This window comes from Lutjanus erythropterus, chromosome 10, assembly GCF_056507025.1.
Source record: "Lutjanus erythropterus isolate fLutEry1 chromosome 10, fLutEry1.hap2, whole genome shotgun sequence".
Classification (NCBI taxonomy): Eukaryota; Metazoa; Chordata; class Actinopteri; order Lutjaniformes; family Lutjanidae; genus Lutjanus; species Lutjanus erythropterus.
Genome location: NC_139326.1, coordinates 1,608,361 through 1,631,159, shown reverse-complemented (window position 1 = coordinate 1,631,159; position 22,799 = coordinate 1,608,361). Strand labels below are relative to the sequence as shown.

General features: G+C 40.8%; 2 protein-coding genes across 2 annotated transcripts; both read left to right on the top strand.

The window, feature by feature from the left end:
• Positions 1 to 1,792: 1,792 nt before the first annotated feature.
• Positions 1,793 to 12,923, top strand: lgi3 (leucine-rich repeat LGI family, member 3). The gene is made up of 9 exons (XM_084729407.1): positions 1,793 to 2,277; positions 4,867 to 4,938; positions 5,879 to 5,950; positions 8,984 to 9,055; positions 10,480 to 10,551; positions 10,763 to 10,932; positions 11,024 to 11,188; positions 11,281 to 11,371; positions 11,757 to 12,923. The coding sequence occupies exons 1-9, from the start codon at positions 2,075 to 2,077 to the stop codon at positions 12,484 to 12,486; spliced, it is 1,647 nt and encodes a 548-aa protein (XP_084585533.1). The 5' UTR covers positions 1,793 to 2,074; the 3' UTR covers positions 12,487 to 12,923.
• A 3,440-nt stretch (positions 12,924 to 16,363) lies between these two features.
• On the top strand, positions 16,364 to 22,454 carry chmp7 (charged multivesicular body protein 7). Its single transcript, XM_084727815.1, has 10 exons — positions 16,364 to 16,945; positions 17,224 to 17,395; positions 18,806 to 18,991; positions 19,120 to 19,253; positions 20,200 to 20,248; positions 20,329 to 20,448; positions 20,536 to 20,634; positions 20,933 to 20,987; positions 21,412 to 21,645; positions 21,744 to 22,454. The coding sequence occupies exons 1-10, from the start codon at positions 16,689 to 16,691 to the stop codon at positions 21,797 to 21,799; spliced, it is 1,362 nt and encodes a 453-aa protein (XP_084583941.1). The 5' UTR covers positions 16,364 to 16,688; the 3' UTR covers positions 21,800 to 22,454.
• Positions 22,455 to 22,799: the final 345 nt, after the last annotated feature.

Below are 22,799 nucleotides of genomic sequence, written 5' to 3'. Positions count from 1 at the left end.
AAGACTAAACTCGAAAACATTACTGTGAAACCGAGAAAGGAGACAAAGATTCACAGGAGTCGACACAAACATTTGAGTTTCAATAAAACAGTCTAGCTAACATGAATATATGAAACAGAGTTCTGTTGATGTTTGGATAGGTAGCTGAGACATGCTAATGCTGACGTCAAACCTATACTTTCTGTCAAAGCCATGTCACCCATCCTCAGGCCAACTTTGAAACACTCTGGAACAAGTTGCACATTTTCTCTGTGCTGTATTTTCTCATGTTTCCTCTGTCCTGAAGAACATGTCTTGATGTCTCCTCCTTCACTTCGGTCACCATAAATTCAGTCACTGACTGATGCTCCACAAATTCTTTCACTTTTAGGAGACGGATAATTTTCTGAGGGAAAGTATTTACTAAGGCCCTGCTAGCAATGCATAAGAAATACAAGATTAGCAAAAGGCAAACACAACATCCTGATGCCTTGCCAAAAAGAAAAAAAGCTATTACAAGTATTAAATTGTGTAAGTTGCTTGTGTCTGTTTTTGAGTGGGTGTCCATACTAGCCACTAGCCAAATCTTGGCTTCTCCGCTGTATGTCTGTGAAGCTCCTCAGTCATCCATGTCATGGTATTTGTAGAAAAGCTTGTTGTAGGCAACTGGACTTGGTAGAGTTCTTGAAGACATTTTGCCTCTCATCAAAGATGCTTCTTTAGTTCTGACTGACTGGACTGACTGGTTCTGACAACAAGCTTCTCTGTTATACTATCTATGTTTTTTTTATTCTTTCGTGTTTGTTCTTTGCACAGTTTTCTGAGTTGCTGCAATCTCATTTCACTGCTGCTGTACACGTACACTTATGCATGCAGCAAATCTCTTGAATCTTAAAGCAGCCTAATGGAAGCAGGGGCGTTTCTGGAGGGGGACAAGCCCATGAGCCCCCCACATAATCCACAAATATGGTTGGCTATCTGTCCAGTGAGAGGCGGGACCTCAGTTTTAACTGTTGAACAATTATTTATAAATGTGCAATGTTTCTTTTCATGGTGGAATCCTGAGAATAAAGGTACAAGTGCTACATGCTGTTTTTGTTCCAGTGCATGTGTGTAAGTGTGCATGTACGTGCATGCTCACACACACTTCATCAATCAGGGCCCCACTTGTGCCCCCCTGTCAAAAAAAAGTCTGGAAATACCCCGTGAAGTGCAATAAGAAATCACTGAAGTTCCCTTTAAAAATGCATTTCATCTTATGTGTCATCTGGGATCTAATGTTACTACAAATTACAAATGTCTTTTTGTGTGTGTGTGTGTGTGTGTGTGTGTGTGTGTGTGTGTGTGTGTGTGTGTGTGTGTGTGTGTGTGTGTGTTTTGTTCATCATTTGGTGCTCAAACTGGCTTCACCAGCTCCCATGGGAGTGTTTCTTTTTCTTCTTCTTCTTCTGGAGTGTGTGTGTGTTCATGTGCCTTCAAGTCTCAGCACTGGTTGCTGTTCAGAAACTGCCAGAATAAACACCCTCCCACACACACACACACACACACACACAGAGCCACTGACACATGAAAGCATGCACACACACGCACACACACTGCATCATGTCTGCTCTCATGACTGCAGCAGCTTGACACGACTTCACACCTGATAGCAGCTCCACAGAAACATGCCTGTATTTAATCTCCCATCAGCACCTCCTCACCCTCCTCCCTCCCTCCTCTCTGCTGCTCTTGTTTTAAGGTTTTTTCCTGCGTGTGCAACAGTAAATAATTCATTGTCAGCGTCGCTGCCCACAGGTCCTGTTGGTGTGGAGAGAAGCAGCAGCCTCGCTCGTCATTCCTGCAGTGTGCACTCTGGCACTGACAGAGATTGCACAGATCCGGAGAAGCTGCAGCACCCACACCCACCGAGGATACACAGGACTCCCCTCACTCCCCCTCCTCCTCCTCCCTCCTCTCCTCCTTTCTCTCTCAACTCTGCGCTCAGCATTATCAGAGCCGCTGCTCCTGTGTGCAGGCTGATCATCGCCTCTCAACAAGCCACTGAGGAGAAACTTCAAGAAGCTCGTCTTCTCCTTTTCCCTCCTGCTCAAAGATGCTGGAGCTCGAATGGAGATGGATAAAGCTGATCTGCCTGTCGGCTCTGTGTCTGTGGCTCTGCCTGCCGGGGGAGTCAGACGCCAGGAGAGCCCCCAAAATCCCCCGCTGTCCTGCGACCTGCTCCTGCACCAAAGACAGTGCCTTCTGTGTCGACACCAAGGCCATCCCCAAGAGCTTCCCCCCTGGGATCATCTCTCTGTGAGTGCAACATCTGTCTGTGTCACAGCATCTGTTCATAACCTGTATGAAGTATCAGGATGGTACAGATGGATACATCACTGATGTCACCCTCCATTATGTAATGATGCATGAATACTTGTCTCTTAATCACCTCAAAGTGAATAGGTGTGTTTCTTAGTTGTGTTTCCTTGACAAAACGTCTCTGATAGATGCATACTAGTCTGCATTACATAATAATGATAATAAAAATATATAATGCCCCTTTATTCTTCCATATGATGAACTTGAGCAGTACAGTCCTGTCAAGCTCCAGGGAGAAACACTAACAATAGATCTCACTGCAGGAGACCTGCTTCTGCTCTCAAAGATTTCATCTCATACGCTCAATAAATGGAGAACATAAAACATAATGAAATGGAGAGCTTTAGCACTTGTTGGGGGAAGGTTATGATTTGCTGAGAAGGTTACACGGTGCTCCCCCTCCTCTGATATTGACCCCTGTCAGCCGTGGATCGAATATTGAGTTGAAACAGTCGAGGGAATTCCAGCCGGAGCTCAGGCTTCTGGAGGAGGAGGTGCCCTCGTTTCACAATAGAGAAGAAAGTGAAGAAGGAACTTGTGTGTCCCAGTTTTTAAAAGATTTAGACCTCCTTGATGTTTCATGTGCAAGGACGGACATGTCCTGAGAGAAGAAATACAAATTACACAGTCAGGTGAAAATGTAAACTTACGTAAAAACAGTACAGAAAAGCTACTATATGTAATGTTTCTGTGAAAAAAATAAATAAAAAAGATGTGAGACATATTTTTTTGAGTTGTGTACTCACATTTATTGATACTCTGTACCACTGTGTGATGTCTAATACTGATATCAATACTGCAACCTTGAGTATCTGCTGATACAAATAACAATCTGATACCATTTGATTTCCATCTCTTTAACAACTAAGTTGTTAATATATTCATGATATGGGATCATGTAATCTGGATACAAAAAAGGTAACTGTACTCCATTACAGTTACAGATACAAAAAAACACAATCAGATTGCACTTACATTTAGTAAAAATGGGGATTAATATCAGGATTACAATTTTAAAATAAAGAATGATATCCCACCATGCTCAGTGCACACAGCTGACAATTCATCATTTTCATGGCCTCTTGTGAAAAAATGCTTCACTGGGTGGAAATTTTACAACTCTTGTCTTAAAATCAATAAATCAGTCAATAAATTCTCCTGTGATTTGACTTGATGAGTGTGATGATTTTTGCCCACGATAATTGTCAAACCCCAGAGAATAACTGAATTCACACTCTGTAGGTGCAAAACGTGAAAGAAAAAAGGTAAAGTTGAATAACCGTGTTTTTCAAAAAAAAAAAAACCGCCTAAAAAACATCCAAACACCATTGAGAGTTCAGCCGAGTGCACAGAGAGAAAAACAGAGCGTTGCGTTGTTGAATTTTTATATCTTTTTCACATTTGGTCCAGTTAGTTTTGGTTTCACATTGCAATTATCCAAGAACTTTACCTGTCGTACCTACATCCTGTTGTCCTCACCTGCGTGGGCCGCGTCTTTGTATATATGACAGATAAAAAGCCCAGATAAAAAGGTACTTTACTGTCTTTTTAATATGTCGCTGATTACATTCACGTCGCTGCTGATTGGGTAACACCTGTGGCACACCCACCAGATCAGAGAAGACGCATCTCAAAGTACACCACTGTGCACGGTTTTGATTAAACATGTCGTTCAGTCCAGAAACTGTAGCTAAACGGTGCACAAGGTTTTCAGATTGATCGTGGCCCAGGTCTCTTCCGGTCCCCGTTTTCTCCTGCGGCTCATTTTGTCTTAGTGCGTTGTGTTTCCTTCTTCCGGCTCTGATGATAACCTTTCGTAATATTCCTGTAATTGTTCCAAAAGTCCAAACATCCAAAAAATGTTTTCACACTGGAAACAAACCGAACCATGGTTCAGTTTGATCCGGTCCAAGACAACTTATTTCCGACTGACCAAAGTCCGGCTTTTTTGTCCCGACTGTGGTACCAGGGGAGGTTTGGATCTGGATCAAACTGAAAAGTCTGAAAGTCCAGACCAAACGGTGTCGGGGTGAAAACGCCCTCAGTGAATTTTCTTTTGTTTCAGTTGAGTCTGAATTAAGTGTTTTTTAAGATGTTAAAATTGCAGTTTCTGTGGATGGAGTTTGGTGGTTTTTATGACCGCGATAAATCATCTGTGGGTTCTTGCTTTAACAAAATGGTCTCTCTCTCTCGCTCTCTCTCTCTCTCTCCCTCTCTCTCTCCCTCTCTCTCTCTGTAGGAATCCTTTCTATGATGTTTTAGAATAACAAGCTGAGACTGTCATTATCAAAACAAGCACTTTTATAGGATGTCTGTAAGGATTACATGCAGCCTGTTTCACAGCTGACGGCTGCAGATTTCTCACTCAGTACTGGAACAATGTTGAAAACCGTTGAGTCCATTTGTCATTAAAACACAAGAAGATAGGAACCAGGTTGAAAACAGAAATGAAAGTTCCCTGTGTCATCTTCATTCTCTCATCAAGAAGACACAGCCGATGATAACTGATGTTGTTTGTGTGAACAGGACGATGGTGAACGCGGCCTTCACTACGATCCCAGAGGGGGCTTTTTCTCACCTTCACCTGCTGCAGTTCCTGTGAGTGACCCGACACACAACACAGCACCTGCACAAGAATTAAACATCACAAATGTATTACTTCTCTCTCACAGACACAGTTATGGGTCAACAGTACAAACACAGTCTCGACACTTGACGCCACACGTGTGTTTTCGCTGCTGCACACGCAGACGGCTTTTGTTTTGTGGTGACAATGGGAGGACTTCAGCTAAAAGAAATGAATGGTTATTGAAGACAGTGGTGACATAGCAGTAATAAGAGTAAAGTGGCTCTGTATCAGTGTCATGGCCAATCAGTGACTCCCTTCAGCTCCGCTCTGCCAAACAAAGAGTCGTTTATACCCTCAGATGCAATCATGAGTGTGTGTCCACGTCCGTATTTGTGTGTGTGCGTGTGTGTTTGTTTTTATATCAGATTAGCTTGAGGCAAGACAGTGGTTTATTTTAGTTCAGACTTCTGTGCTCTTCACAGTTAAATAATGCATCATTTGTGCATTTGAACATAAAGTTTCAGAAACCTTTTACCACAAAAAATTATATAATATCTTCTCCCTAAAATCATGGCAAAAATGTATATTTTTTTATTCATGTTGATTGTATTGTCTTTAGCCAATGTTCAGTTTTCTGTTCTGGATATTTATGAAAATCAGCACATGTATAATTATATAACACCTCATCTGCACAATGTGTGAAAATGTGTGATACGAAAAATAATTGTCAATCATTTTGAGAATTTTTCACCCTGTTCACCCATATATACTGTGCATGTCTTATGGTATTTTTAAAGAATGTAAATTATTTAAAAGCATCATTTTCAAAAGTCAAATATAAATAGTTCTTTGTAGATATTAAAATTGCAGTTAGTTGTTGACCTCCAGCTTCAGTTGGACATGAACTACAGTACATTATATATTTAACTTGATCATTTATGCCTTCGTGTTTTTTTTATTTTTTTTCAGGCTCTTGAACTCCAACACATTCACCATGATCGCTGATGATGCCTTCGCTGGTCTGTCTCACCTGCAGTACCTGTAAGTGTCTCCTGTAAATCAGAGCCTCTCATACCTCTTTCTCTGTCTTGTTTTGGTGGATCTGACTCTGGAAAGGATTTAGTAAACCAGTCTCTCCAGGAAGTTGTGATGTTGCAACAATTCAGCTCAAATTCAACCAATCACAGTGAATTCTGCACAACCTTTCAATTTTGTCCAATCACAGCAACTTTTCTGCAAAACTTGACCAATCAATAAAATACCTCCTAAATAGCCCACTTGTGAATATTGATGCTTTTATGTGTCTAAAAAAAAGGCAGTTGTAACTAGATTGAACTGCAGAGGTTGTTGTGAACATTAAATGTCGTCACGCTGAACACTATAGTCACCCAGTGGGGTGATGTTGAAGTCACGTGACCGCGGTGTAGTTTTGTTAGCTTTTTGGTTCTGGTGATTCCGTCTTTGCTGCAGAAATCATAAAACTGATGTTAATTTGATGATTATCTTGCTGAACAAAATGTGTCAGTATCATAAACGTACAGAGTTTATTTTCTGCACTCATCCAAAATCCCATTTTTTGTGGAAGCCAGAGAGATGCTTCCAGTCTGGCCTACAAATATATGTCATCCCTGCATCACTCTGTATCTGACATTACTGAGTCAGTATGCTGACTGCTAGATACTGTAACTATAATAGTATTTGCGTGTATAAATCACTTTTTATTGCATGAACAGAGTGTAAAGTAACTTTAAAAATGGACTCCAGATTTTTCTGTGTGCTCCTGGGTGCCTTGCCTCTGTTCAGCTCCTCTGTCATCTTGTATGTATCAGATCTGCTCGACATTCTGCGTTTACTGATGACATACATACATTTTATCATTCAGCTATTAGGGGGAAAATGTTCTGGCTTCTTTGGATTTCTTTAAACAAAAATCACAATCATCTCCTGTGACTTTAAGCCCCGGATGCAGCGATGGTACCCTTACAAAATAGTGTCGGGGACGTTGTTGTAATGATGTGGACCACATGTCCACATCCAATGAGTCAGACTAACTAACAAACTAAAACCACAGAGAACCTTTGATCAAATATATTGATAAAACTTCATGATCAAAGCTCTTGCAACTATCAAAGTACTGTCATGAGAACGTTTAACTTTTGCTAAAGACATAAATCTTCTTGTCCTTAACATGGCCATCGCCACGGCTCCTCTCTGACTCCTCTCTCAGCCAATCATAATGCGTCAGTGGGCAAATCACGCAGTGAGCCCTGTTTTCCAGTGTGCACTGTCACTGCATGCCCACACATGCATGGAAGTGTGCAGCAAGGTTACTGCAAAAACACTCTAGTTTAACTGCTACAGACGGTTAATGCTGTTAGAAACATTTCATAGATGCTAAACAGCAACAACATATAGCTACTGTTTCAAACTCAAAGAATGGACCTAATCAGATAAAACATAATTATATAAACCTGAACATTTGTTAAACATTGTTTAGCAAACTTGTGCTTTTTAACAACAGAGAAAGAGCAGATTATCAGTTTTTCATGTCTTTGCTCTCTCTTGTAAATGATTGGTTCAGTAAGTCTGCGTTGGTTTATTTCTCTGTGAAGTGAGTAGAATTAACTTGACTCAAAGCTGCACTGTCAGATTTCAGGATTGGTCTCTGCAGTGTGGTAAAGAATGCCAAAAGTAAAACTGAAAATAAATCCTCTGACAGCGAGCACGCTGCCTCTGTAGTGAGATAAAGCTGAATATGCCGTTCTATAAATTGATGGGCTTTAGAAACTAGTTAGCTGATGGCTTTTTGGAGCGAGCAGCAGCTTGGCCGGCCGTGCTGCTCGCTGTGTGGCTTTGGCTGCAGCCCAGCAGCCATCAGGCCTCACTGCATCACTGCCACTACCGCTGCTACCCGCTGTGCATGATAATAAAGACATATTTTAATATCCAGCCACCTCCAGAGAGTCTGCACATGCTGCACGTTCTCGACCATCAATAGACAAAACAAAGACAGGACGGGATCGAGTGATGCTGACACAGACTCCTTTGTAATACACACTGCTGCTCTAAGTGTCACATTTTAGTCACCTAAAAAAATCAATATCAATTTAAGTGTACACTATATTTAGAATATTTTCACTGATTTACTTTGCTGTTTGCTGACTGTCGCTCTCTCCAAAGCAACTAGACTCCTTTGACAAAAAGTCATTTCTTTTTTTTAGGCGATATACAAACTGTGGACAAGGATCTCCTCTGATTACAGTTTGTGTTTATTACATGAACTTTTACTACGAACTGACAGAAGCAGGAAACGGTTCAGTTTTAACCCCACTTCCTGTGTTATTTTATGCTGATCCCCAGGACAGAAAGTAACTAAATACAACTACTCAAATTTCTATAACTGAGTCACATTTTGGGGCACTTGTACTTTTAGGAGTATTTAAAATCTGTAATTTTACTTGTACTTAAGTATTCATCATACTTTGTAATCTAATTAGTCATATTTAAAATCACAGCTGAGTACTGAGTAAAATTTGAATGAAAATCCAAACCTTTCTATCTGCATTTTGGAGGCCAGTAGACTAGACTGGAATTAATGATTATTTTAGTGTATAAAATGTCAAAAATAGTGAAAAACACTCAACATAATTTCCCAAGAAAAGCAGAAGTCTCTGCTTCATACTGTTTTAGGGCAGTGATATTGGATATTGTTATCACTGGGCTGATGAACATGCACTGTTGCTTTCTACAGTGATACTGACACTGACTGACTGACACGGCGTTGCAGCTGTAGATGTAATGGATGACTGTTTTTTGTATTTCTGGCTGTTACTCACACCTTAAGGGGATAATAAAATATCTACTTGTATTGTCACATCTTCCTTTGTTGCCAACTAATTCCCCACGCTGTCACCTTCTGACTGTAAATCCAGAGGATGCAGAGGGTGCAGACCGCTCACAGTCACACTCCCGACAACACAACCTCTTCAAACAAGGACGACATCCTATAACTCTGGCTGAATTTCAGAGTTTGTCATCGCTGTGTGTCACATGAGTGGTTCGTTCTCTTCTCAGGTTCATTGAGAATAATGACATCCAGGCTCTCTCCAAGTACACCTTCAGAGGACTCAAATCCCTGACTCATCTGTAAGTATTTTCTTGAGCTAATTCAGTTTAGTTTAGTTGATTTATAAGAGGACAGTGTGCAATGACAGTGATCATTTACAAGACATGAAAACATGGTTGCACCAGATTTAGCGAGAGGCTAATTTCCACCTGTAGTCCTACACATAACAAGCAGTGCAATAAATAATACTGCAGTAAATGCAGATGTCTTGCATAATAAAAACAGTAAGTACAAGCTGCACAATTAAATTTACTTTGTTATTGTCACTTGCACAATAGACTGAAATATCTGATGAAGCTAAAATACGTACATTTAAAAAAATGTACAGAGCAGTTACGGCCTGTCACGGCCTGCTCAGAGTGTTTACCTGATTGTTGATCATCTGATTGACTTCACACTCAGCATTACACTCCTCTTAGTCGTCAGCAGTAGACCTGCCACGTGTGAAATTGATCAGTCGTACACACAGACAGACCCAGATTACTCCCTTTATAGTAAGATGATGGAGCTACAGAGGCACCTGACACCTGACCTCACTCAGACATCTACACGTCCACCAAATGTGGTTGCAATAGTGCATTCAGGAGATGAGACATTTTTTTGTAATATGTCCTGCCTGCAGCATTTGAGTAAACTTTACAACAAAGTTGCTAAGGAATATCCAAAGTCTGCAACAGAAACTTTAGAGATGTTGGTGATGATTTGGTGATGGTGGCTCAAAATGTGTTGGAGGAGTAACAAAAAGATATTTCAGAAAATTAAAAATGGCTGAAAATCACAGGTTCATCTGGATTGACAGAGGGTGCGTTTCATTACGTTATATTTTGTCTCGTCGTCTCCTCTCTCCTCCGTCAACCTGGAAGTCATTTCCCATGATGAAGGATCTTCCAGGTGATTAAATGCACCTGGAGGAGATGAGGAGTGAGGAGAGAGGAGGCTTTTGGAGGAGCTCAGAGCGAGGATACACCGGTGTATCCTACATGGAAGTCTTTTATCAAGAGGAGTGATGTTGACTGGACAGTTTCAGCGACATGAAGAAATAACTGATTATGAGTATCAGTCATTAGTATTAGGTATTAAAAGGAGTTTTGTCTCCTCCGCGTTTGTGTCTCCTCCTCGTATTCCTCTTTCATGTCCTTGCTGGATGAAGCTAAGATGCAAGGACAGGAAGCAAGTGGAGGAGATGAGGAGACTAATTCACCCAGTCTTATGGTTCAAAGGTTACAGGCCACATAGAGTTTGTTGTTATAGCACCACCATCTGACAAAATTGCACCATTGCATTCAGCACTGCACTCCCTTCAGTCCTCAACAGCGCACCGACCAAGTGTGAAGTCGATCAGATGAACACTTCCCTCGATAAGGACGGTCAAACACACAGCGATTTCTTCTGTGGCAGATACAAGCGAGACGTGATGATAAATTCCTCTTGTGGATTTTTTCAGATCTCTCTCCAACAACAACCTGCAGCAGCTGCCCAGAGATCTCTTCAAACATCTCGACATCCTCACAGATTTGTAAGTTTTCATCCAAAGAGCTTTGACCCCCAATGCTGGGGTTCCCTCTGGGTTTAGAGGAGAACCACACACGCCTGCTAAACCGTGTGATTTGTATCTGACTCAGAACACACCGGAGCACTTCATTCTGTCTTCTTTTTCCTTCTTGTTGGGTTTGAAGGTTTATGTTTGATTATTTGAGATATAACTTGACATGTTATGTGTTCCTCAGAGACCTGCGGGGGAACTCTTTCCGCTGTGACTGTAAGATCAAGTGGCTGGTGGACTGGATGGAGAAGACCAACACTTCTGTTCCTGCCATCTACTGTGCCAGCCCCTTTGAGTTCCAGGGACGCAGAATCCACGACCTCGCACCTCGTGACTTCAACTGCATCAGTGCAGGTTTCACTCGTCTCTTTTTAAAACTTCGCCAAAGATTGTTGTGTCACACCGGCAGAACTTCTTATTAATGATTCTGGTTGTCTTCCCACAGATTTTGCAGTTTACGAGACCTTCCCGTTCCACTCTGTGTCAGTGGAGTCCTATGAGTTCAGCGGTGATCAGTTTGTGGCTTTTGCTCAGCCTGATTCGGGATTCTGCACCTTGTACGTGTGGGATCATGTGGAGATGGTCTTCAGGAGGTTTCATAACATCACCTGTAAGTTTCCAGCTATGAAATTATAAATGTTGAACCGTTCTTTGGTCAAAAAAAAAAAATCCTGATGGCTTTTGCGTGTCCCTCGCCTGCAGCTCGCTCTGCTGTGTACTGCAAACCAGCCGTCATCAACAACAGTCTGTACATGGTGGTGGCTCAACTTTTTGGTGGATCTCACATCTACAAGTAAGACCTGTTATTTAAAGGGATAATACGTAACATGTCTACATTGAAATGTCTAAAAACAATGACATTTTGCAGAGTTGTGTACATTACCCCAAATGTCCAACAATGTTCAAACTCCATTCAAAGTGAAGGTGCGTTTCATTTGGTTGCCTGTTAATGGCGTCTTATCACCCATTACACCCTCAAGTTGCTATTATTTTCTGGGAAACACCAGATGATACATCGGAAAGTCCCAGGACTTCTCTCTAATTACGTGTCTTGATCATCTGATAATTCAACGGTTTTATGACTTGAAAAATTAACTTTTAAACTGACAGGGCAGAAGTTTGAGCCTTTAATAGTAAAAAGCTTCAGGAGTACTATGAAGACCTTTTTGTTGTCACAGGTGGGAGGAGGACCCGCAGCGCTTCGTAAAGATCCAGGACATCGACACCACTCGTGTGAGGAAGCCCAACTTCGTGGACACCTTCCAGCTGGATGGAGAGTGGTACTTTGTGGTGGCTGACAGCTCCAAGGCCGGTTCCACCAGCATCTACCGCTGGAACAGCAACGGTTTCTACTCCCACCAGTCCCTCCACCCCTGGCACCGAGACACTCATGTGGAGTTCCTGGACGTCGGAGGAAAGCCTCACCTCATCCTGTCCAGCGCCTCTCAGCCGCCGGTGGTTTACCAGTGGAACCGCAGCCAGAGGCAGTTCACCTTCTTCTCCCAGATCACAGAGCTGGCAGACGTGCAGATGGTGAAGCACTTCTGGGTGAGGAAGGTCCTCTACCTCTGCCTCACACGCTTCATCGGCGACTCCAAGATCCTCCGCTGGGAAGGGCAGCGCTTCGTGGAGATCCAGACTCTTCCCTCCCGGGGCTCGATGGCGGTGTATCCCTTCACCGTGGGCCTCCGTCAGTACCTCATCCTGGGCAGTGATTTCTCCTTCTCCAGAGTGTATCTGTGGGACGACCTCACCCAGCGCTTCCAGCCTTTCCAGGAGCTCAACATGAGAGCCCCGCGGGCGTTCAGCCTCGTATCTGTCGACAAAAAGGACATCCTGCTGGCCGCCAGCTTCAAAGGCAACACGCTGGCCTACCAGCACCTGGTGGTGGATCTCAGTGCCAAGTAGACACATCAGAACGACGAAGGGACGAGGCGTTTCTGAGCATTTATCAACACGTGCCAAATAAATGAAAGACTGCAAAAATGTTTAAGCCATGTAACTAAAGGTCTGCTGTTTCACGTGATGTTTTAAAGGGATAGTTCAAATTATTTGATGTGAGGTTGTATGAGGTATCAATAAACAGTATATTAGTTACAGCAGATGCAGAGAGGGACACCAGCACAGATGTACTGCTGTGGACATGGTCTGCAACAAAAGGTGTTTTAGAAACTTAACGTCCACATGAAAGAGAAATCAGAGAGCTGTTTGCTTCTGCACACTGGTCTATTTCCTGTAAAAACAGGCAGCTACAGAGGGGACTTGTCGTTGTAGACAGTGGTGCAGAATGAGCATTAAACCTCACCTAAAAATGAAAATCCAGTCATTATGTACTCGAATTCATTCAAACTTTTTATTCCACAAAATACTGCTGGAGTTTCACAGGAAATCTACCCAATAATTGAAGTGAACGCTGACCAGTTTTCAAACTGAAAAAAACAACAAAAAAAAACCCATAACATGCTGTTGTTCTACCTTAAGTAAGCACACGTCTGTTTTATTTTACAGGAAGAAATCATTTATTGGATTTTCCATGATTTTTAATATAGTAATACAAAGAAATTGATTTGTTTTTTTTTTGTTTTTTTTAGACATACATTCTTAAAGATCTGATCTAAAGAGGTCAAAAAAGCTGTTTTCATTTAATGTCAACTTTAACAAACGTCCACCCTAAAAAAAACCAATATCACTTTAAAAACCACTTAAGTTACACAATAACACAAACATTCGAACAGATGGGGACAGAAGTAGACCAGAAGCTCCTGTGTTCTGTGACGTTAAATTACTGATTTTGCCGGTGGAGAGAGTGATATTCAGTTTATATAACGGCAGTTTCCCTTTGGAAAAAGCTGAGTGACAAAAAAGTAAAGCTGTGAAAATATTCTCAGTATGGCGTACACTTAAAATGATACAGGTGAACCTTTTTGAAGCGTCTGAAATATGTTTTGTTGCTGACCCTGTCCACAGCAGGACATCACTGAGCTTCAGTACCGCTGCTTCTGCTGCTTCTTCAAACTGGGGGCGTGTCGACCGCCGTCCAATGAAAGTAATACTCTGACTGTGGATAAATACCTCATACCACCCAACTTCAAATAATTCAAACTATCCATTAAAGTGAGGCGACTAATTAAATAATTAATCTATTTTTATGCACTGTGATGAGATAACACAGTAACATTAGTGTCATGTCAGTGCTGCATCACTGCTTCTGTTCTGCCAGCCATATATCTACTGTAGGCCAGTTATTTTTCAAAAGTGTTATATTGTATAATTATTATATTGTACTTTACTAATGTGAAATGATGTGCATGTGCATCAACTGAGTTATTCACTGGATGAGAGTGGATATTTAACTGACTGTAAAACTACAAAAGTTTTGTAAGTTAAGTTTATCTGTTTGGCATTTTGCATGACACAGTACAAATGATATAACTATGTAAACCAAGCAATACTTACCGTTTTGAATCCTTGATTATGTTTATGTTTATATGTGAGATATACCCTTAAATCAGTTTTGGATTTAATTTTCATTCTGCAATAATAACTGCCTGAGGCATGAGCAAAGGTGGGAGAGGGGAAAAGTGAGCTGAAAATATAAACCTGCTTATTTTGTTCATAGTTTTAAAAAAAATCCTTAGTTTTTGTGGCCAAATACCAAAATGTCTTTGCACTTCATGACAGTGGAAAATGAGAGAATATTTGGCAGCACTTTAGCAAATGTAGACATTATATGAAATGACCAATTTGGGAGGCATTATACAAAATGTGGGGGTTCATGTGGGGTATAACAAGGTCAGAGAATGTATATTAATATTATTAAAATGTTCTATTCCTATCCTATGTTTTTAATGTACAGTCACAAACTGTATTTAAATGTTGCTGTGTATATTTGCACATGGAGGCGTGGGTGGGAATGGGGTGAAATTAAATCCAGTTTATGGCCCTTAAAAAAGTCCTATGTCCTGTCTTATTTTCAATGATAACCCCAAAATATAAGTTTCATCTGCATCCATGAGATGTTTCTCCTGGATCACAGTGCAGAGACCACATCAGTCTGTAGTCACAGTTCAATCTGGATGATGGACTGGGGAGTCAGTAATTATAATAATTATAATTATGTATATATTTATTTTTGCATATAAATTACTGTCCTCTTCTGTATATTTTTATTTTCATGTAATGTTATTTATTTATTTGCATTCTTTATTTTTTAGGATGCTCTTCCCGTTTGCTTTTGCTTGAATGAACAGATTTAAAAAATATATATATACACAAAGTTTATTCACATTAAATATTTTAAAAGTCAATTGACGCTGAAGGCTTTTAAATTAAGGATATAAAAACTGTTAAAGGTTGGGATGCCATCTATTTTAGGTGCTAATCAATCCTTTATATCCGACCAAACTCTTTTGGATACAGGACATAAGAAAAACATTTGATTCATCAGATACATTACAGAAGGAGCAAAGATCCACCTCAAACTTAAAATCTCTTCTGGAAGAAATTCAGCAACAGGATCAACCTCATTATTTTAAAATGTGTTTCCTTGACCTTAGGAGGAATAGACCATTTAATAAATTTGCAGTGTGCTTTATTTATCAAAGACATTGAAATACTTTGGATTTAATGACAGCATTAATCATTTTATTATTCCATTTTCTATCCATTATATTATAACCATTAATCACCAAGTTTGGCAGAACAGATTTTACAGCTGAATATATTAAATTATTGTGGATTAAATTAAGTAGTTGTAGGGGGACTTCTTTGCAAATTTTATTATATTCAGTACGAGGACAGTTTATTCCAATTTTTTTCACAAAGGCCAACTAATCCATAAAGTCGCCACTGCAGTCCAGTAAATCATAAATGAAAAAATGTCCTTCTCGTGCCACTCACTCTTGAATATTGACTTCCTGTTAAGTGTAATTACTCTGTTATTTCATAAAATTGACCCATGGGGAGTAAAATTATGGGTAAATATCATTTTCCAAAAAGGGAGAGAGAAGTGGGAATCTTTCTCAACTCAGAATTTTAGAAGAAACTCAAGCCTTCCTATTTTTTTAAACAGATCTTGGTGTGTGAAACCACATGGAAACTGGCTGTGATAAGAACATTTATATTCAATTAATTTTCAGTGTTCCAACCACTGATTGAAAATCTAATGCTCTGATACCACCCTTCTCATAATCTTTAACTAGGTGTGGTCTTTTAATATAATGGGTTTTATTCTTCCATAAAAATTGGAAGACTACTGAGTTGGCTTTTTTAATATTACTGCAGGAGACGTAGAGGGAGTGACATGGACAGATTAATTTGGAGATACTTTCTGCTTTAGATAAGACACCTCTAACAAAGATAGTCAGGTCTCCGGTCAGACCATGACTGGGAGTTATGCAGTTAGAAATACTGGTCTGCAGTCAGGTACTCTTGGACTTCTTTGACTCCACAGACCACATCCTGGTTCGTGTCTAGAAGGGAACCCTTCATTTCGAAAGTCTCGCGAGATTTGTACTCATTTCTGTATTGTGCTGGTTGTACAAACTATATATGTTTTATAAACAAACTGTCTATGTTTTCGCTGTGTTTAAAATAGGGAAATAAAACTGTCAGCACCAAATCTCTCCTGCGCAACAGGGATGCGCAGAAAGCGCGCAATACAGTCTTCGTAAACAGAATTTTGGAAGCACTTGCTTCGGTTTTCAGCGTGTCTGGCTGGGTGGAGTTAACTCACTTGCTCTCTGTGACACTGCTTATCACCGCCTTTTCGCGTGATTCCGAATGTTAAAACGCGCGCAAGCATTTGTTGTTGATATGTGAGACGTTAGCTCGTGTTAGCAACATTTTAATGCATCATGGTGAAGTGAAGATGGTTTAATTTGATCTGTGTCAGCGACATGTGAGCCACCGGTCTGAATTTAACCTTAACAGACAGGCGATAGTTTATCTTAACGTGTTTGAGTGGTGATATTTATTTGGTGATAGTGACGGCAGGTAGTGAGTGTTACTAGCTAGCTGTAAACTTGTGTTAAGCTAGCCAACATTAGCTACCTGATCTGTCTGCTACTAAACGTGTTTACTTAAAGTTTAGACTCGGGTTTTAGCTTCAGATGTCCGCAGACATGAACCTGACGCCTGAGTGGGACGACGACGAGCGGATGAACTTCATGTTCTCGGACTTCAAGGAGAACCGAGACGTGAACACGACGGACTGGGACAGTAAGATGGACTTCTGGACGGCTCTGGTCCTGAAGAGCTGCAGGGGCAGGGGGACCGTGTGTGTCAGTCTTCAGGAGCTCAACAAGACCTTCAGGAGGAAAGACAAGACCCCGCTGGGCCTGCCCACTATCCTCCAGTCCATGGCCAGGTAAACTGTCCCAACTGTCCTCCAGTCCCTGTCCAGGTAGACTGTCCCTACTGTCCTCTAGCCCATGGTCAGGTAAACTTTACTGACTGTCCTCCAGTCCATGGTCAGGTTAACTTTACTGTCCTCCACGCCACAGCCAAATAAACTGTCCCCACTGTCCAACAGTCTATGGCCAGGTAAACGCTGCTGTCCTCCAGTCCATGGTCAGGTAACTGTCTGCTCTGTCCCTGCTGACTGTCTCTGTCTCAGTCTGGTCACTCTGGTTTACCTCCTGTCAGATGTGGGAAGATCCAGAGGGAGTCAGAGTTTGCTGCCAACGTGGACTGTGGTTGGCTGTCGTGGGGTGTCGGCCTGCTGCTGGTCAAACCTCTGAAGTGGACCTTCTCCACTCTGCTGGGCAGCAGCCGGGTGCCTCTGGAGGAGTCTTTTGTTATCATTGAACTAGTCAAGGTTTGTCATCACAGTACAGTTTTATAATAATACTTGAACCACCATCATTTCTGTGGGTTTTGTTTGTTTGTTTCAGTCATTGCAGTAAGATGCTATAAATGTATCTCAGCTTTCTATATATTAATATCTCTTCTGTTTTGTGTTAAATTGAGTGCAGTGTGCCTCTGAACAAAAAGTGAAACTTAGCGTATGCAGACTTATGTGTGGACTAGCATCCCAGTACAGATTTTTTTGGACCCAGTTCAACTTTCAGCCCTGCTGAATAGTTTCTCTTTCAGAATCTCTAGTAGCCTGGTGACCCGATCAATCTGTGACCTCATGTTTCATTTGCTCTGGTACAGGGATGAAATGTTTTCAGTTTGGTTTTCAGTTTGATTACTGCACTTTGAAACACTAACAGTACATTCTGTCCATCCTCAACCAAAGTTAGTAACAGTGTCCCAGTCAGTTGTTTTTCTTCAGGGAAAACACTGACATCACAAAGGACTTGATGCAATTTCAAATCTTTGAAAGCTTTTCAATATAAATCTTGTATCAGTACTTTTTGAACATTTTCAGCTATTAATCGATTATCAAAGTAGTTGGTGATTAATTTAATAATCTAGTAATTGGTTTGAGTAATTTTGCAGGAAAAATTGTCAGAATTCTGTGATACCAGCTTCTTAATTATGAATATTTTCTGGTTTCTTCACTCTTCTATCACAGTAAACTGAATATCTTTGGGTTGCTGACAGAACAAGACATTTGAGGACGTCATCTTGAGATTTGGGAAACGCTGATCAACAATTTTCACAGTTTTCTGACATTTTATAAACCAAACAACTAATCGATTAATGGAGAAAATGATGGACAAATTAATCAACAGTGAAAATAATCATTAGTTGCAGCACAGTTTAACAAAACCTAATTAGTACTGATGACTGATAATTTTGGTAAGTATGATCATGATATGAAAAAATTTCATACTCATACTACAGACTACATACAGACAGATTTCCACCCATCCTGGATCTGGTTGGGCCAATCACAATGGTTTATTTAATATGTGGTGGGTTTGATCTGACTTGAGAATTCACATGTCAGTAATGTCACATGATTTGAGTGCAACACACCAGACTCACTAAACTCAGATCAAACTAGACAGCGTTGATAAAACGTGATTCTGTTACTGCATCACTTCCTGCCTCAGATGTTTACAGAAACAGATTTCAGTGACTGCTGAGATGTAATTTAAGAAAGTTTGTACCAAGTTTGATTCTCAGTTTGAATGCATTTCAATCTGCACCCCATGGAAATCAAAAATGAATTTAGCTGTGAATTATACCTCTTATATCTCTGATAATTCAGCTGGTTAGGAAATGTTATTTTGGCAGCTTCTGGATACAAAATTCATCCTCTTTTGTTTTCCAGGAGAAAGCAGCAGACTTACTCAGGGTGTATCGCAGCAGTGAGTTTGCCAACAGCTCCATCCTGTCATTTCAAGAGCTCTGTACTCTGTCCTCTGACGTCTGCGCTGATGAGAGCACTCTGTGCATGGCTCTACTGCAGCTGCAGAGGGACAAACAAGTGACGGTGTTCCTTCACGAAGATGAGAAGGTTAAGTGTAAAACTGATCATTCACAGTCATCAGAGGCACTCTTTGCAAGTTATCCAGAACAGGCCTATTGAGAGGGAGTCTCGTGTGACTCTGATGCTTCATCTGTCTTTTTGTGTCTTCTTTACAGATAGTGAAGTTCTGTCAGCTTGGGCAGGATCGCGTTTCTCCAGTCAGTGATGTGGATATAGGAATCTACCAGCTGCAGCGCAGTGAGAAGCTGTTGGGAGAGCGGGTGGAGAAACTGGGCCTCGAAGCTGACAAGTACGTCAACTTAAATATGAACTTAAAGTGTGATGTTAAACTGTGAGTCTGGCAGGTGTAGGGCTGGGTGCCAAACTTCCATACTTGTACAGCACCAAACAAATAGCTTCGATCTTGTCGAGTCATTTGGTACCAAATCTCGATATCTACAAAGATTCTTGCATGAGGCCCAATGTTTTTTTTGTTTTCCTGTCTGCACAGATCTGTATCTGCTCATCAGTGCATCCCCTCCTCGCCACTGAAGGGATGGATAATCTGGAGATGAAGCGTAGAGCGTTTCTGATGGCTAACTTAGTGTTGCTTGTGTTGCTTAAAGACTGACATTTAAAATTAGAGAAATACACAAGTGGTTCCCTGTTAGACTCAGACTAGCAGCTCTGTAGCAGAGTATTCTGTCTGCTTCTTCTAATTTTGATCAGGCAGACTAGATTCTACAATAGTGCATTTCTGCCAAACTGTCCAATACTAAACAGATATTTGATCAGATTCTTAATTTTAGTTGTTCGGGAACCAGCATTAAAGTCAAGGTCTTGTAGCAGTATCTAAACTTTTTGACATAACCCAGTCTCGGTAGGTATTTGTGAACAAGGCAAAGAAAGTGTTGCTATTATTTTAGTCTGTGACGTTTATGTTATGTGGTTTAATCAGGATCAGCTTGTTTCAGTTGTGGAAATAGGAGGTCACTCTGAGTGCACAGGATATGCAATATGAGTTTCCTATAAGTTTCATGAAAATCAGGCCAGTCATATTTCTGTCATCTTGTGTAATCTTGCACATAACCCCCTTGTGGGAGGTAATAACCAGTACTATGTGCACAACTTTAGACTTTTGACCATCCTTTTCCCAGTTAGTGGGCTAACAGAAGGACTGTATTTCATTTAAACAGTTCTGGAAGTAGAAGATTTTGTGGTTTTTGCTAAAACTTCTTTGCATTTTCTAAGTGCAGGTGCAAAGAGGAAGCAAAGACGCTGCTACGAGAAGGCAAGAAGTCACAGGTACTAATATTATCAATGCAAAAATCCATTTTACTGTCACAGGTCTGTGTCAGTGTTCATGTTCCCTGTTTGTCTCACAGGCTCTGAGGTGTTTAAGAGGCCGCAAAAGGGTCGAAAAGAGAGCCGACAACCTGTTCGCTAAATTGGAGTCGATCAGAGGAATCCTGGACAGAATCGCTCAGTCACAGACTGATAAGATGGTGAGAGACACGGTCAAAGAAATCAACACTCTGTCTGTAACCAGGTTTGTTGTCTGTATTGTTAGTGTGTGCTGAACATGTTTGTAGGTGATGCAGGCGTATCAGGCAGGAGTGGCTGCCCTCAGACTGTCTCTGAAGGACGTGACTGTGGAACGTGCAGAGAACCTCGTGGATCAAATCCAGGAGGTAGCTCTTTATTTTAAGACCATCAGCTGTGTTTTTTATTGTTTAAATGATCTGTGGTTTATAAAACAAAAGTCTGTGAACATGGTTAAATAGAAGTGAACTGTTTAGATTTATTTTTCAATGTATTCTTTTTTTCAGTATAACTTGAAACTGTAGCAGTGCTAATTCATGTTTTACTGAAGCATGTTCAGCGCTTCGGCCACCAGAGGTCGCTGTCATTCACTCATATTTTTGAATCAACCAGATAATTAACTTAAATCTTTGGCAGCTTAACGTGTCTTTTCTCTGATTGATCCAGTTGTGTGACACTCAAGATGAGGTGAACCAGACTATATCCAGCGTCGCCAGTGCAGGTGTGTCATACTGTCAGTGCTATTTCTAATCTAATACACAGTGCCAGTTTATTAGGTACACCTAGATAAAACTGATGTATGTGTAGATCCCCCCTTCCCCCCTTTTTTTACCTGATGTGTCCATGTTCAGTGTTATAAATGTGCCAGAAATCAGGGTTAGTTAACAGTAGAAAGCATGAAGGCAGGTGTTACATTGGTTACTTTTACTTCAGTCTCTCAAATGCCCACTAATTTAGAGAGACGATTGAATGGAGACAGATGGAAAAGCCAGATGTTTGTGGGTAATGGTGTTTTGTTTTTGTTTGTTTTTTTGTACAGTATAAAAGGGGCTTTATTTTTAGCCACGTGTTCCTAATAAACTGGCGACTGCCTGTGTGTCATATCTGAATGTCACAGAGTTTTAACTTTGTCTTGTTTGTTGTAGATGAAGACATGGATGAGTTGGAGAAGGAACTGAAATCTTTGTTGGACGAATCGAAGCCGGATTCTGTCTCAGGTTTACCTGAAGTTCCAACGGGCGGTCTGCGGCCCTCCGTGGAGCCGGCGGTCCCAGGTGAGGATCTGCTGAGTTCTCTGCCTGCTGTACCTTTCAGACCCCTGAACATTTCCACTGAGCAGCTGGAGGAGGAGCTGAATCAGTTAACTCTCACAGATCCAGGTTTGAGCTTTCAGCTTTCTCACTTTCTTTCTCTGTTTGGACTGAAATATTCTGTAAATGCTGTGAGGTAACACGTTGTCCTCTCTGTGTCCGTCCAGGCTTTGGACAGAAGAAGATGACGTCGCCTGCCAAGAGATTAGAGTCTGCTCAGTGACGGCAGGTTTGAAGCTCTGCATCAACATATCAAACTGTTTCTCTTAAAGATTTTCTGTGAGCCAGAGTTCATAGAAGTTTAAAAAAAAAAAGTACTAAGCAACAGCAAAATCGTAATGGTTGTAAAATCAATATCAGGATAAAAACAACGAGGCACTTTCCTTCATTTAATGAAAATAAAACTGCCTTTGCTGTGGAGGCATACCAAAAAGGATTTTTTAAAATATTTTTTCGTTTGCACAAATTATGTTTTCAACTTGAAATCTGTCAGATCTGCTCTGCCATCAGAATCTGAAAGATCTCGAGTCAAATATGAACATTTTAACAGTTTAAAATCTGCTCTTTGGTCTGCTGCCACCAGGAATGCTTTTAGTTTTATGGTATTTTTGACAGAGTGTGAACAAGTATATTTGTCATTTGTAGTGTGTTTATTGATGTGTTTAAATGTCCTACATTGACAGTCTTGTAAAATGTATTAAGTGGCCTTTTGAACTGTAAATATGAACCTTAAAGTAAAGAGAATATTATGCCAAATGATTTAATTACAACCATAAACATATTTAGTCTCATTCAAACGTACATGTGAGGACTGAGAGGCGACCTTAAAGTGAGTTTAACCAAATATGTTTCTCAGAATAAAATTTATTTTAATCACTTGTCTGTATTGACGTCTGTAAGTCAGTGTGTTTGAAGCAGAGACAGAGTTGAGGAGAAACTTGAGTCCTTGTTCTTCCTCTCAGCAGTTCTGGTTGGTTTGCACGCTTAACCTGTAGAGACGGTCGCTACCATTATTTCCACACCAATTCTGAAACTTATGCATCAGTTGGTACCGAGTCCAAGTCCTGATGTGATTACTGTTATTGTAGCACGGCTTCAAGTTCAAAATATGTGGCTGAAATGAAGGCTTGTTGTTTGTTTGAGGGGTGGCACCACACCTCAAAAGGTTGAGGACATAAAAACTAAACAGTTGTGGGTAATTTTCACGCTGCCATGAAGATTCA

Bases quoted from the DNA above. Each gene is read 5' to 3' on its own strand.
- lgi3 (XM_084729407.1), top strand. From the start codon at position 2,075: ATGCTGGAGCTCGAATGGAGATGGATAAAGCTGATCTGCCTGTCGGCT. The intron at 2,278-4,866 runs GTGAGTGCAACA...TTGTGTGAACAG, and splicing joins CCCCCTGGGATCATCTCTCT to GACGATGGTGAACGCGGCCT. The intron at 11,372-11,756 runs GTAAGACCTGTT...TTGTTGTCACAG, and splicing joins GGTGGATCTCACATCTACAA to GTGGGAGGAGGACCCGCAGC.
- chmp7 (XM_084727815.1), top strand. From the start codon at position 16,689: ATGTCCGCAGACATGAACCTGACGCCTGAGTGGGACGACGACGAGCGG. The intron at 16,946-17,223 runs GTAAACTGTCCC...ACCTCCTGTCAG, and splicing joins ATCCTCCAGTCCATGGCCAG to ATGTGGGAAGATCCAGAGGG. The intron at 21,646-21,743 runs GTTTGAGCTTTC...GTGTCCGTCCAG, and splicing joins GTTAACTCTCACAGATCCAG to GCTTTGGACAGAAGAAGATG.